The 15,015-nt window shown below is 41.0% G+C and overlaps 1 protein-coding gene across 2 annotated transcripts in view; it reads left to right on the top strand.

Moving 5' to 3' along the window:
* The window catches only part of atp11b (ATPase phospholipid transporting 11B (putative)), a 46,359-nt gene extending 31,781 nt beyond the window's left edge, over window positions 1–14,578 (top strand). Inside the window, exons 29-30 of one of the 2 annotated variants that reach the window (XM_041039675.1) lie at window positions 7,078–7,241; window positions 12,412–14,578. In XM_041039675.1, the coding sequence (XP_040895609.1) occupies window positions 7,078–7,241; window positions 12,412–12,493 (246 nt within the window). In that variant the 3' untranslated portion in view covers window positions 12,494–14,578. Of the gene's footprint in view, window positions 1–7,077; window positions 7,369–12,411 lie in introns of both variants that reach the window. The other variant, XM_041039674.1, reaches the window with a different exon arrangement.
* The last annotated feature ends 437 nt before the right edge of the window (window positions 14,579–15,015 follow it).

Genomic DNA, 15,015 nt, shown 5'->3' with positions numbered 1-15,015 from the left:
TATTCAAGAGCAATTTTTCTTGTTAGGTTTTGGCAGGATATTTTTGTGAATCGTCAGCTATCAATACTGGCTTGTCTCTCTCAATTCAGTTTCTCTTCCATTAGTTTGAAAATATGTATTTTATGGCTCCAACTAACAATTATTTTCTCAAATAGACAGTTAATTATGTCTGTAAAATGTAAAAAAAAATAATGCAAAACGTATTGGTAGACAGTAAAAAGATGTTTACTATCTGATACAGCAAGCACCAAATCCTGACGTTTAAAAGTAGGAAACAGAAAATGATTTATTTAGTTGAAAAATAACCTACATGAGTGATCAATTATCAGTATAATTGGCAATTAATTTTTTTGTCTGGCTCTTAAAAAAACTTTATGATTTCTCACCTTTTCACAAAAAAATGTTTTTACTTTCAGTAACACAATATGATTAAGAAAGTTACATACCTTTCTTTGTAACATTTAAAATACTAACCCAAACGCAACTATATGGCATGTCTGTCTACACTTAATTGGTATTATTTTCCATGTACTTCTTATGCAAATTTTAGATGTGACATTAACTATGTTTGGTCATTCTCATTTATAGCATAACATGGACAACTCCTAAAAAGCAGAAACATTGCTTTATGGAATAAGCACTCCTCTTTATGAGCATTCACACAATACTAACATGCTCTATCTCCCAGGTCTGGACTTGATTTAGTCTTCCTTAGGCCTGTTTCTAACACTGACAGTGCACTTACTGCCGTGATGAGCGCTGTTAGTGTTGGAACTCGGCTTTTTGTTTCACGTCTGTGATTGCATGCCCTGGACAAGCCAATCAGCATTCTCCGTGATTGGGAGTTAAACATATATTTAGGCCTTTTGGGGTCAGAGACAATGCAGAAGAATGTGACATAAAGCATTTCAGCTGCTGCATGTTGTGTTTAAGTGAAAGGCTGACATAGAGAATGTGTTCTCAGACCTCCACCACTCCTGCCTGCTACAGCATGGTTCTGTCATTACTCCCCCCACTGCATGAACAAACAGATGAATGAGTGAATGAATGAATGTCAGATCACCTGAAAATCCTCACTGATGCAATTTTGAAAGTTCCCCTTGCAGTCACTGTCAGTGCTGCCATGCTGGAACCCTATTTGGGATCCTCACAATTTAAGAAGCACTGTTCTGACTGAGATGTCCTGCATCTGCATTAGTCCCAAATCAGAGCACTTGGTCAGACCCGCCTCCTGACCATCAGCCTGGCATGCCATTCATGTTAAAGTGACATATCAATCTTTCGCATGGTGCAGCCCATCAGATCACCCCCTTTTATCAATAGCATGATCCATCTCCTTGACGTATGCCCAGCCGAACGCCCTCAGACTGGTTTCGCCACTTGAGAACACTGTCCTCACCTCACAGTTGTCCACCTGCATGGTTTCCGCAGACCCACAGAACAAGACTGAAAACCCACTGCTGCATGACAGACTCTTGGACTGGTCTGAGCTGCCTCGTACAGCAGCATGATGCATGACAGACAGCTGTGTTATTATCACAGCTATTTTAGACTGATGACTTGAAGATCCTGTGCTGTCATAGCAGATATCACTATAAACAGCCTACAAGGGACATGCTAACAATAGTGTGAGCTCTCTTTGGTGAAGGGAAAAGCCCAAAACCCAAAAATATTTCCATGATTTTGGACAGCCTCTGTCTTGATAAGTGAACACAAAACACATGATAGACTTTTAACAGTTTGCTTATAATGAAGTGTCCAAGATCATGTGAATTAATCTTTTGCGATGTATAGGATTAGCATTTTTGTATTGTAGGGATTTTTAGGTTAATTTAAAAGCTAATTTTGCTGCATGCATATTTTTATCTTCAGAGTTATATTACAAATTTGTATGGTTCTGAAGCACATACTGGGAAGAGTTTCCACCATATTTTAAAAAAAATTGCAGTACACTTAGTTGCCAGTTTATACACCTTGTAAAAACCAATGCGGTCTAATAAACCTTCAACCTGGCACAACTTTATGGTCATTTTGTAGGGTTTTTTTTGTTTGTTTTTTATTGTTTTATACTGTACATAGAGATGTTTTTAGTTTACCCTCATTGATATAAACTCCTCTCAGTATATCAAAAACAGCCTCAAAATGACCATAAAGTTGAATTAACAAGTTTCTGAAACAGCATCAACAAAACATGAATATTAAAACCTTTGTGAAGGTAGGATTTATTTATTTGTTATATTACTTCATTTTAGCAAGGTATGCCTAATAAACTGGTAGCTAAGCGTATACTCCAAGCTACAAATAATATAAATGCAGGTCCCATCCCACAATCTCTATGAGCAGAAACAAACTGTAGACCAGCAGATCAAAAAGGTCCTGTGCATGATGGTAAGGGGGGCCACAGAGCACTTTATGTAAAAGAGCTTCTATTTCACGAGAGTGAGTAATTTGTTTACTGAATCGGTTGAACTACACAAGATGTGCTTACTGAGTTCAAAGGGTGTATTCATGTTAATGTGCTGTATAATGCAATTTATTCAGTTCTGTTGAAGGAATTCCAGTATCTTTCAATCTTATTTTTCCTAATTAGATTAGAGGGAGTTAATCACAAAAGAACCCAGAAGGCTCTCCTGGGTTTCCTGTTGTTTCTCTATCCTGTAGCTCTAATAGATGCAGCAGCAGGTTTATTGGTTTGGATACTAATAGATTTGCTCTTATCTGTGCTAGAAGGATCTTTGGCCCTCGAGACAATTGGTATGCCTGCAGCTTCTTTCTGCTCATTTGTTGCTCAGTTTTACAGCTATTTCTGAGCTTACCGGCATTCTTGCCAACATGCTCAATTGTCTCTGCTTTTCTGAGAAGTTACAGCCCTCCTCCAGTGACCGCATCTAACCACTCAAATTTTCTGGAAAGTCTCTTCTCAAGCAGTGATTTATGATTATCTCACAGTCCCAATTAAAATACAGCAGGGGGAATTAAACCAGGGATGCACATTGGTCTCCTTACAAAAAGCAGGAAGCAGCTGTTTACTTGCTATGTTGAAGATTGTTGGTGAGGTCACTTGCGAAGGGCTTTAAAAGGCTGATAAGGACTGATATGTATAAGTATATTAGAGCTCACTGTAGAGTGAGGGTCAGAAATTTCTTCAATTAACTGCCTCCCTACAGTGCAGCCTGGACTGACGTTGACAGACTGACCACTTACCGCTTACTCACCGACTACTTAATCTGCTGGTTGGTAAATAAGCAGCACTGAAAAAACATATCCACCTTAACTTTGGTTGTTTAGTCTTGTGTTGGATCTTGAAATCATATGTTTCGTCAAGAAAATCTAAGACAATGCCAGTGTTATGAGACAATTTCAAATCTCTATCAAACGTCCACTAGCTTTTAGAAAATTCCTAAAACAAGTACCAGGGAGTAATCTGATCCCATGAGCTGACTTGTTTCAACAAAGATTTAAAGATTGAATATGAGACTAAAGTGGATATTTTTCGCAGTGTGATCGGTTAGGCTGGCCTTACTGGTTACGTTGCTGTGTCGATGTCTGACCTACCAGCAGTCTACTTGGCTGACTGATGGTTGAGCTGTTTGACTAGCCAGCAAGGCTCACTGTAAGCATCTTGTGTCCTTCAGATGGAAGAGGGTGAGGGTTCAGTCGGCCCAGAATATGACCCTGTTAAAGCCCAGCGGAGCCCAGGGGAGGACAATTGGCACCTGTTAGCTGCTTATCCTCCCCCTGCTACCCCCGGCCCAGACCCCTGCTCCCCTAGGTAGTACCATACATGTACTTCACTCCCATTGTCCCCCCTTGTACTGTCACTGCCCCAGCATTATGGCCTCACCTGAGGACCAACCAACCCTCTGCACCCCCGAACAGCTGCAGTCAACCACATACGCTCTTATGCTTGGTTTAAAAAACCTGCACCTTGGTCATTCTCCCATGGCTGTATGTCACAACTGCCCCTACACTGCCCTTTTATTTGTAAAAATAATAATGCTGTATGTCTTTGTCGATCTCACTTCCTGTATGAGTGACACAACCGTTTCCCACACAGTCATGATCAATTTGCTCCATCACCACCCTTGCATGAATAACCTCATCCTTCTCTACCCAGAAATGACTGACTCTGTCCTCCTTACCCACCCATAATCACCCCCATCCTTTCCCTACCCTGGTCTAAATTCAGCCCTCACTGTTATTGTTCAGATCTGGGTTCAGAGGTTATAGAGAGAGAGAGAGAATGCTGTTGGCATGCAGAGTTCATTGTCCTCACCGTGTTTTTGTTCAGCCATTTATTCCCACCGTTTTCAGTAATGTTACTCCATATTGACGCCTCAATGATGTTCCATTGTCAGCTTGTAAGTATGTGATGTCTCATAAAAATACTTTATGCATTTCAAGTATAATTTTAAGTATGATTTGTAACTGTAAGTTCTTTTCTCTTTAATTTGAGACTTTCAGTGTATTTTCTGTGTATACAGAGCATGCTTTGTCAGTGCCATATATCATACTATAAACCCAAGATTATTACATTTTTTTATGCTGTAAACAAAATGGTTTTGCCAAAGACACTCCACACTCTTATTTGCGCAAATCAATATCATGTGCTTTATAAAAGGACAACGAGCATGAATTGTAGCTGAACTCTGTAGCTACCACAGTAAATCAGCCAGGGGATGATGTCACCCATATTGCCTTCATTGAGGCCTCGGTCAGTTTTTGACAAAACCTTCAACTCTGGCATTTGTTTCTCAGAAAACCTCAGTTTGCAATATATAACTATTAGCAATATGGTTTGGCCTGGTTTTATTTTCTGAGAACCATGTTTCTGTTTCTCTTCTCTAAAACTGGATTACTAATGGCAACAAACAGTTTCTCAGAAATGGCGCAGTGGTGACTTTTCTACCTCAGTAGATACTTTACTGATGAACAACTTTTATTCCAACATGACCGCCACTGGAAACTGAAGCATCTGAACTCTGCCTATTGCTGCCTCTGTGCTGCTCCAGTGGTTGATGTAATGGTTTGTTGGTTAGAGAGAGGTAAATCAGTCATCGTAGAGTAAATGAAAACCCAACAGTGTTTATCACCCATGTGATCATACGGACATAAAAACACCAAGGACGCCTCACCAACAAATAAACAGGTCGAGGATGCATTACCATCCGTGGCTACAGCTGTGGCTTGGCTGTTACTACTTTTTTCTGTGGTTTGGACTGAATGTTTGTTTGAAATAATCACAGTTTTGTGTTGCATTAACAAGAATAAATTTGTATGCCTTTCTTAAAAAAGGAAAAAGGCAATATGTTCTGATAGAGGAAGAGCAAAACCATGCATTTTCCATGGACACCTGACACTGTCAGCATAATTCACATTCAGTTTTGTCCTGTCTGTTTCTTCCTGTTGCCAGCCAAGAAGCAGAGATTTGGTTTCATGCCAACAGTGTCTCCAATTTCTGCTGCAGAGAAATGTAACAATGGCAACACCACAAGCCAAAGCAGTGTGCGATACATGGGTCACACTTTCAGCCATATATATATTTTATATAATGTAATAGGACAATTTTGGTCCACATCAGAGGAGGCAACATCAAATGGTAAGGACCAAAAGTTTAGAAATAGTTTCCTACAAAAGCACATTTATTGAAATTTCTGATGTGCTGATTCTGGATCATAAGAGAGTATCTTAACATGGTCAATTTTTTTCTTTCAGTGGCACAGAAAATAGAACTATACAGTATGTTTCTGTAGCCTAAAGCTAAAATTTTTGATCTTTAGAAACGGCCTCTGTAATTGATAATAGCAGAAAGTACAAATTGAAGCAAACTTTATGGACTTACAAGACCAAGTCACTAAATTTACTCTGAGGCTAATCTATAATTTTGCTTTCCTGTTATGCTGTAGAAAAGAGGGTTCAGGATGCAAACTACATGAGTTTGTGTAACCTCACACTGTCTCTCCTCTCTTTGTCTTTCTGTTCTTTACTTTCTGCTTTCCTCTATACACCGTCTCTCTCGAGTGCTGACTCAGATCATCAGAGCCACCTGATCCCACATGTTTCTAGGCAGCAACTTCATTCAGCTATGTCTTCCAGTGCCAGGTTTATTAATGAAGCAGTGAGAGTTTTCTTTGCACTTCTTCATTAGTATAGACAGTTTTTTATTCTTACGATCACCCTGGCACGTTCAGTACTTGTGTTAAAACAGAAACAGACTGGGCTCCCTGAAATCTGAGAATACCACAAGAGTAGATTACTAAGCACCACATAAAACCTAAATAAAATTTTATTTTGAGGGCAAGGATGTAAAGGAAAAAGCGCTTGGCTTATATTACTGCCTGTGAATCTGATCGGCTGACCTTGGATCACTGTTAGTTTATGCTGCGGGATGTGGATTGGAAGCTGAGTGATCCATCATAGATATGACAGTCTGACAAACAGATCTTAGCTGAGGTTTAGAGGAATTTGAACAGACAGTTCATCATGCTTTTAAGCAGTACAGTATAATTGTTATAATACCACTAATACTATGTTACTATTGTATTATTACCATTATATCGAACATTATAATACTGTGCAAGCTCATCCTGACCCATTGCAGAGAAACAAATACTCAATCCAAGGGTTTATAGCATTGTATGAGTACCTGAGATGCCCCTGAGATGTCTTGTGAGGAAAAAACTCCCAGCTTTTCTTAGGCACTAAATGAAGCTTTTTTGTTATTTCTTTGTTTACCTGTTTTATGATTTATAGATTCATTTGCAACATTTCAGCCCCTTGTGTAGCATGTTTGAAATGTTTTCCCTGTACATCACTGTTCTTGTGACAGCATGCAGTATGTCATCCTCCAGTCACCCTGTCATCCTGTCAGAATGTGACGGTCAACCTATGTTGTTTTGGTATTAATTTCCTCTCTTTCTCCACTCACTTCTCCCTCTTTCCTTCTCTTTTTCTTTTTGTCACTGTGTCCTCTTTTCTGTCCTCTTTCTACTTTCCCAATCTATGCCACTCTCCAACTTTCCACATCACCCTTTCTTGCTCTTTTTCTGCCCTTCCACCCTCTGTGTCTTCTTCCAGTCTCTATCAGCCCCCCAGGCGCAGGGCCTCAGTTGTGTGGAGTCCATGTGCTGCTACCAACATGGGCAGAGCGGCTGTTCCCGCCTGGCCCGCTTCCTGGAGCAAATGACTGGGCAGTGCCAGGCCAGTGCCAACCATTGCCACGCATCCAGCCGCAGCAACAGGTGGGGAGGACGACGACAACAACAAACAATGATAATGAATCCTGATGAATCGTCACCACCACTAGGTTTCAAAAATTTGGGCTGCAGTTCTGACTGCTATAGCCCATGATGGGGCTACGACTCTACTGTAAGTTTCTCTTGTTCCGATTCATAAAAGGCAGAGCATGCAACTTTTGGGGAACCGGGTTTCAGATGGTCATAGAGACTGGTTTAAGGGTGTGGCTTAGCAGGACTTTGGGAAGGCAACTGAAGGAGGAGTTAGAGGCTGAAGATGTGTGGATCAAGCCATCATGGACTGCACTATGAGTTTCTTATTTCCATCAAAGTCCATGTTGGGAGAGTCTGGACATTTTGATTAACCCAACAGAAATATGGGCTTAACCTCATATTCTCAGTAGTTTACTATCATATCAGTGCACCTTGTAACCAAAACCATAGAGACCAATGACTGAATGGATTGTGATGGCCATGCCTTCTACATAGCATGCAGATGTAGATGTTTGGCGGCCTAGCCAGGGAGAATTTGGGTCCCATAGAATGGAGACCTGCTGCGATATACAGGTAGCCAGCAGGTCTCAGTATTACACAACAGTATGTAACCTGTTTTGTCTTGCCTCTACATTAGGGCGTGTCTGTCTATTAGCCCATGTGTCTTTGTCCTAATCATCTATGCTATGATCTGTTGTTCTGTCTGTCCTGTCTGTTTCCAATGTTTCTGTTCAATACTACCTTAAAATCAAAGGTTGGTGTCCAAATGGGAGTTAGCCTGATTAGCCAGTTTTCAAGGAAAACTGTATAATCTGTAATGCACTTTAACAGATGACACCAATGCCTATACGTCAATTATTAAATTGACTTAATAGCTTTAGGTTGACTTCTATATTGTGCAGTAGTTCCCCTTGTTCATTGTAGGGCTTCTTGGTTAGATAGTCAAATCATATATGATCCAAACACCAAATATGGGTGTGCACATATCTAGTGTTAACCAATGATTGAAGAGATGTGAAAGTGCGTCATAAATGGGAGGTTGTTGCGACTTGGCAGTTTTGCATTTTGGTAGCCCTAAGTGACAGTGAGAGGCCAAAATAGCAAAGCACGATATCCGTTTACGAAGTGCAGATAACATTTCTTCTCCACTTCAACTCAACTTTGTGATAAAGAATGGTAAAACATCGACAACTTGATTTTTTTTCTCAGAAAATATTTTGCCTAGTGGAGCTTTAAAGACGGGCAAGCTGAGTTCACAGTTTCCTGGTCTGCTCAGTCGGCAATTTCAGTGTTAATGTCTTTTTAACTGAATCCCACTGACTCTGTGGGGTCATTGATTAATTGACCTGATCAGCCCTTTCTGCTGAGCAATCAATACTCCCCAATACAGCTTGGGACACTAAGCATCGATTAGATCAGTAATGAAGATGTAGCATTCTTGTCCTTTGTGTGCGAGTCTTTTGCGGTTGACCAGTCGGCTGGTGTGGGCGTGCATGTTTGTTCATTCATGACTGTGTGTGTGTGTGTGTGTGTGTGTGTGTGTGTGTGTGTGTGTGTGTGTGTGTGTGTGTGTGTGTGTGTGTGTGTGTAAAGGTAATGACAGCATGCAGGTCAAGTAAGGGTGCACCGTTCCTCCCCCCTGTCCCTTCAGCCCCCCTGGACAGCAACCTGCAAACTCTCTGTGGTTGAGTGTCATCACAGTCAATCAGGTCTGAGGGATACAGCAGTCTTATGAGTAATCTTATTGTACAGACATAAAATTGTGACTGATTTAAATCATTCAGTGTTACTCAGACAAAGCTTGGTGGTAAATGCAACTTAAAATAATCTATTTCACTTGTTATCTGGGTCATTTCATTGAAAGAAAAGAATTCCCACTTCAGGGTCAAATTACCACTAAATGCATGATTCAGGTTAAATTAACTTCTTCCCGAGGGAATGATTGATCTGTTTTCTGACCTTGGCACGAAGCAACCAATTAGATTCTTTCAACTGAGCAAACTGCATCTGATCTGTACTCCTAGAAGGATAAACATAAACAATGAACATAAGAAAAATGCTTTGCTTAGGTGTGCTTTATACTGCAAATATAAAAAAAAATTCTACTTATAGAAGTGGGGCTGAATCTGCAGGTTTAGTTTTCATCCCTCCTCTCCTTTCCTTGTCTGTCCTCTCCTCACCATCACCCCCTCAACACCCACCTTCTGCTTTCCACTTACCTTTGTCCGTCCCTCTTCCCCTTGTTCTTCACCTTCTGGGCTTAAGGAAATAGCAGAGAACCTCAGAGAGCAACTGAGTGACTAGTGAGACACAGCCCACATTTGGCCTTAATGCTAGGATACTGCCATTGGTGTAAGGGAATACATCCACCCAGTCCTATATAACAGGCTTAGTGACTGGAAGGGACATATAGCAAGCATATTTACAACTTATATACAACTTACATAAAGAATTTATCCGATATTTATTGGAAGCTCAACTGTAGCTGGCTGCTTGGCTTAGCCTGTTGTTGCAGCATTGAATGCTGGCCACAGCTGAATAATGTCTTGAGGCGACAAAGCAGGAACAGACACTGATGTCAGGAGTCAAAGATGTTTTTTCATAAGAAACGAGATAGATGCCCGTGTGTACTTGTCACATCCCGGCAGCTGAGTCTCCATCCAAATGTCAAGCAAATTTTACTCACATCTTTGAGGTAGTAAGAAGGAAGAAAATGCAGATAAAGCAGGCTTTTTCCACAGGCTTTTGTAAAAAGCCTTCCTGGACATCAAAAAACATTTATACAGTTCAAAAACAAAGTTCACTTGTTTGTATTTGGATGCACCAATTAGCAGACATGCATCCACTGAAAATCAAACAGTCGCTTGTGAATTCTCCAAGCCTGCTTCAAAAGTTGATCTTGTACCTTCAAACTTTTAATAAAAGTTAGAGCGTCTCTTCATCTTCTCTGACTTATTACATTAGAATTAAAAAAAAAAAAATCAGTGAGATTCAGTGACTGTCTGACATCCCTTGCTCTTCCTGCTCTTCTCCGAAACAAGGGGACCACACCCTAAACCAGAGAGGCTGCTGGGAAGTGTAGTCTCAGAGATTTTTTTTTTTTTTTTGCTACTTCCTGTATCTATTAGTCTTTTTCTACTGGATCCTGAAGCCTTATATGTGCTTCTGAGAAGAGGCCAACTTTGGGGGCATGCTCGTTTTATAACCTGGGGTGTCCCGGACAGGTGGAGTTTACTTTGTCCACTACAGGCTACAAAACAAGAATGACTAGACTCTGTTGTTGCATGGCGGCTGCTGTTGCCTTTGGTATTTTGTACACAATGTATACCTGTATGTATTTGTGCCCCCTCACACACTCCTCCTCTTGCACTTACCTTTTTCTGTCCTCTGTCTTTCTGTGTCCTTGTCCCTCCGTGTCTGAAATCTGCATAATGTTGTTCGACCTCCCAGATTAATTATTCCTGTGCTGTTAATGTCCCCCGTGAGTTCTGTCTTGTCAGAAATCTGCCTGTTCTGTTCTTTCCTTGAGTTCACGTTCCCACTGGCTTATCCCAAAAGTGTTTTGGTGTTAACGTCCTCTTTGTTCTCTCATAACCCGGAGAGCAAAGATGGTTTTAGCACTGAGAGGTTTCAGTTTGACCTCGGCTCTGGTAGACAGCCGAGCTACTGATGTAGCACGTGAGAGTGCCTCCAGTCAAACCATCGTTTGAGTCATCAGCCTATTTAAAGTCCCTGAGTGGCCCTGCTTTCCTGTTTACCAGGTCTTTAAAACGGTTGTCTTCAACTCAGAGACCAGTGTTAGATTAAAGGTTATGAGAATTATTCAGAGTAAAGCAAATCGCATTTAGAAACTGAAAAACAGCAAAATAAATATAGATGGACAGGTGCAGAAACGAGAGAAACAACAAGTCTGAGGTTAGACGGTAATGTTCTCGCTGTTTTTTCTGCGTGTCAAAGCTGCAGACACATCAGGCTTTACCAGTGCAGTCTTGTGAGGATCAGGTGTAGCAGCCAGGATGCAGGCACCATTTGAACTCAGAGGATGTTGAACCACAATCTCTCTGCTCCTCCCTGTTGCCGTGAGGAAGAAGCTCTGATCATTGACTCTGGTTGAACTTTGATGTGAGGTTTGTTAGTTGTGACCTTTAACAGTGGCAAGCTGTGACTTTCATGATGTTTCCATGTAGTAATTTTTGGGGAGGGGGTCTATTCATATAGCCTGAAAATGTTTTGAGAAAAAAGACGAGAATGTGGACTAGATCTGTCAAGACTCTGTCATGTCTCTAAATGGAAATATACAGTATATCATAGATTTTATATTATATACATATTTTAATGTGGAAGAAGAGCATGTGAACATATTTAAATAGCTAAACCTCAGGATTTCTATTTTACCTGCTGAAAATCAGATACTGATCCTGGGTATCTTGAGAGCGGATTCACACTGTGAGGCAAGAATTTTGTTGGTGCTTGTTTATCACAATTTATTTCCCTTTATGGTGGTTGACTTATATCCATGGGTTGAGAAGCTCAAGTCTCCCCTCAATCTCCTCGCACTTCTTTGCTTTCTTTGTTCTGTATGCACTTTTTAATTTATCATAATACAACTGCTGTAGTAGTAGAATGACCAGTAGTCATTGTATCTGCTTTACTAAACCCAGGTCAACTTTAATGATTTTAAATTCAACTTTAATTCAACTCCAGGTTGCATTATTAAAATCTTAAACCCCCTGAAAACTATACTTCAGATCTTTGTTTATTTCTGTACAATGTTAAATATTCATGACTAAATAGACAGCAATTAAAGTCTTGGGAAAAAGAAAAACTTATTCTGATTAAAAAGTTACTTTCCAGGGTTTTAAATGTAGTTGAAAACTGGTCCTGACCTGAGAGACCTGGATTAGTGCGAGTTAATGAGGAGAAACTTTTGATGCTCATCACTAACATCATCACACCCATTACTAACTCTTCACTCTTCCATCCCTCACTCACCTCTGCTTCTTCCGGCCTGGTTTTGTCGATTGTTACCACAAACCTTTGTAAGCTAGTCACAGCCGAACCCCCCTGACCCTTCACCACACACACACACACACACACCCGCACGCACGCACATACAAACACATACACACACACACTCACTGCGTCAGTCTCCTAACCCTCAGTCACTGCTGCCTGTTTTCAGGTCTTGGAGTGACACGGAGAACTTCTACTCCAACGATCGCAGCATCCTGACGCTGTCACCCATCGAAGCCACCCACTGCTGACTCCCAGGGCCACTGACTGTAACTCACAGACCCGGGGGAGACTTACCACTCCACCATGAGTCATAATCACACCCCTGCCACCATTTTATGAACCTACTTCACTTTAAACTCAATGCAGCTGGATGCAAATCGGACTCAAATGGAAGTTGTAGCATCATTTTGAAACCAAAGGACTAGGCCCCTTTGCAGCAGGCTGCGTTATCCTCCACTAATTTGTGTCCCAGAGTGAATCAATTCTTGGTAGAAAGGTTGAAAAGGATGTCAGATGGGAGCTGCAACATGAAAGGAAAGGAAACACGAAGTGTGGAGCGAGTCAGCGCGGCATGAAGCAGACATCTGTGGATGTTGCTCCTGTAGAAACATCACGTCAGCATCTTAGCAGCAACAATGAGATTCCTGCTGCTAACACGGCGTCTGTGAGTCCTACAGAACAATCTGAAAACATCATATTTGAATTCACTACCTTTGAAAGCTGTCAAAGAAGACATGTTTAGTCTTACTTATAACTTATCAGCTCATGAACTCTTATGCAGCTATTTTTCATTTTCAATACAGTTGCCAAACTTATTTTTTACTTGCAACTGGCATCACAGTGACCTTGTAAAGTCTCACATATCCGCAGACACAGAATGGAGATTCCTGATCTAGTCTTGACTTTTTGCTACGAACGTTAGCTAATGTCAGGCATCACCCCTGCTCGAAGCATTGCAGCCTGAGGACTGTAACCTAATCCTGCTGGTTGGGTCAAGTTGACTGTCCTCACCACAGGACAGAGGTGGTTTGACAACACCTCAAACCAGGATCATCCATGTAGCACCAGGACAGAAGCTCAGCAGAGTCAGACTACATTAGGAAAACATCTCAGCCCTTGCAGCTAAGGCCCATCACCACTTCCACAAACCTCCAACCCGGGTGTCTCTATGCGCCATCAGCTGCACTGCTGCACCTTCATTTCTCATTCAGATTGAAAGGGAAAAAGCTAGACCACCCACAGTCCTGTAGCATTTAGATCCTTTGCCGACCCAGCGGTTCTGCTAACTTGTTTCCTTCAGATGGTACGGTATTCCCTCGATGCTGTACGTGGAGCCTCATCTCTACTGTGGTACCAAAGACCAAAGGATTCAGATTCAGAGTTTAACAGAAAAAGTGTTTATTTTTGTGCCTGATTGTACAGAAGCTTATATTATTGTTAAGAAGACAATTATTATTATTCGTGCTGCTTTCTCGTCTTGACTGTTCAGGCCTCTGTCTCCCTGGTGCGTCGTTCTAAAGGAGCCCAGAAGGGGTCTGTTTAAAAAGCCATACATTTTCAAAAGTTTATTTTATTGATAGATTATTGAAGGTACTGCAGACAGAAGCTGTTTGAGCCTGTTGTTACTTTGTACTTGTTCCCCTTGAATGCCTTTTCTCATTCAGCCTGGTTTGCAAAGGCATCTCAGCATCAAAGACCATGATGTCGGGGAAATATTTTGAGGTAATAAAAGAAATCAAGGCAGCAAAATGGACTTAATCAGGTTTTACAACATCTGCACAAACAAAATTTAAGGTGGAATAATCCCTCTTAGCTGCCTAAAAATATTCCCCAGGTGTCCGATCAGATAATGGCATCATTTTGATGTCCGCAAGACAAAAATGGCTTTAATGGCGAGATGCTTTTCCAAGTCAGGGCTAATGCATGTTGACCCAGACAGCAGAATGTCTCTATCTTTAGAGTGATAGATTTATCAGATATATATGATTCAGCTTCAACCGAGATGAAAAGAAAAGCAGAGCGTTTGCACAAGTCACATATCAAAATCACATTTCTTTTCTTTCATTTCTCAAATCATTGCTCGTCTGTCACCATTGAAATCATCTGACTCGTGTTTTTGCTGTTGCGTTGTTTTTGCTGTGTATGTTTCTATCCACCTGTTTTGATGAAGTGTGTGTGTGGGTGTGGGTGTGTGTGTGTTCCTCTGTATGGCAGCCATGTTGGTTTATGGAAGTTTGGTACTTAGCTTTGTAAGTTCTTGTAAGATCAGTGACCACATGCTGCCACCAGGTTAAAGGTCAAAAGTTTGTCTTTGATGTATGTATGCCCCCCCCCAAAAAAAAGTCAAAAGAGGTGAAACTAGGAAAGTTGTGTCAGTTCTTATTTTTGGAGAATCCCGTTGACTCTAGAAGGTGACTGAGAGCTGGCAGAGGTGTAATGTAGAAACCCCTCAAGACAACCGTTTTAAACTTGACATCAAGAACCACACAACAGTACATGCCTCAGCTCACACAGGGAACATACAGAGTCATAGGACATTTCTGTGGTTACTGTTTGAAGAAGTTTCAGTCCCTCCGCAGATCCCAATCTGAGTCATTGTATTCTTGATGTTTATTTTCTATATGGTACACGCTGTTTGATGCATATCTGGACCTGTTATAGCCTTTTCTGTCCACAGAGGTGCAACTGACAGTGAAAGTGTTTATTTATTATTGCATTACTTTTTTTCTCTGTGTTTGAGTTAAACTTTTCTACATTACATATCAAATTT

This window comes from Toxotes jaculatrix, chromosome 6 (assembly GCF_017976425.1).
Source record: "Toxotes jaculatrix isolate fToxJac2 chromosome 6, fToxJac2.pri, whole genome shotgun sequence".
In the NCBI taxonomy this organism is placed as follows: Eukaryota; Metazoa; Chordata; class Actinopteri; family Toxotidae; genus Toxotes; species Toxotes jaculatrix.
The sequence above is the reverse complement of the archived record's forward strand: the minus strand, read 5'-3'. Positions and strand labels throughout refer to the sequence as shown.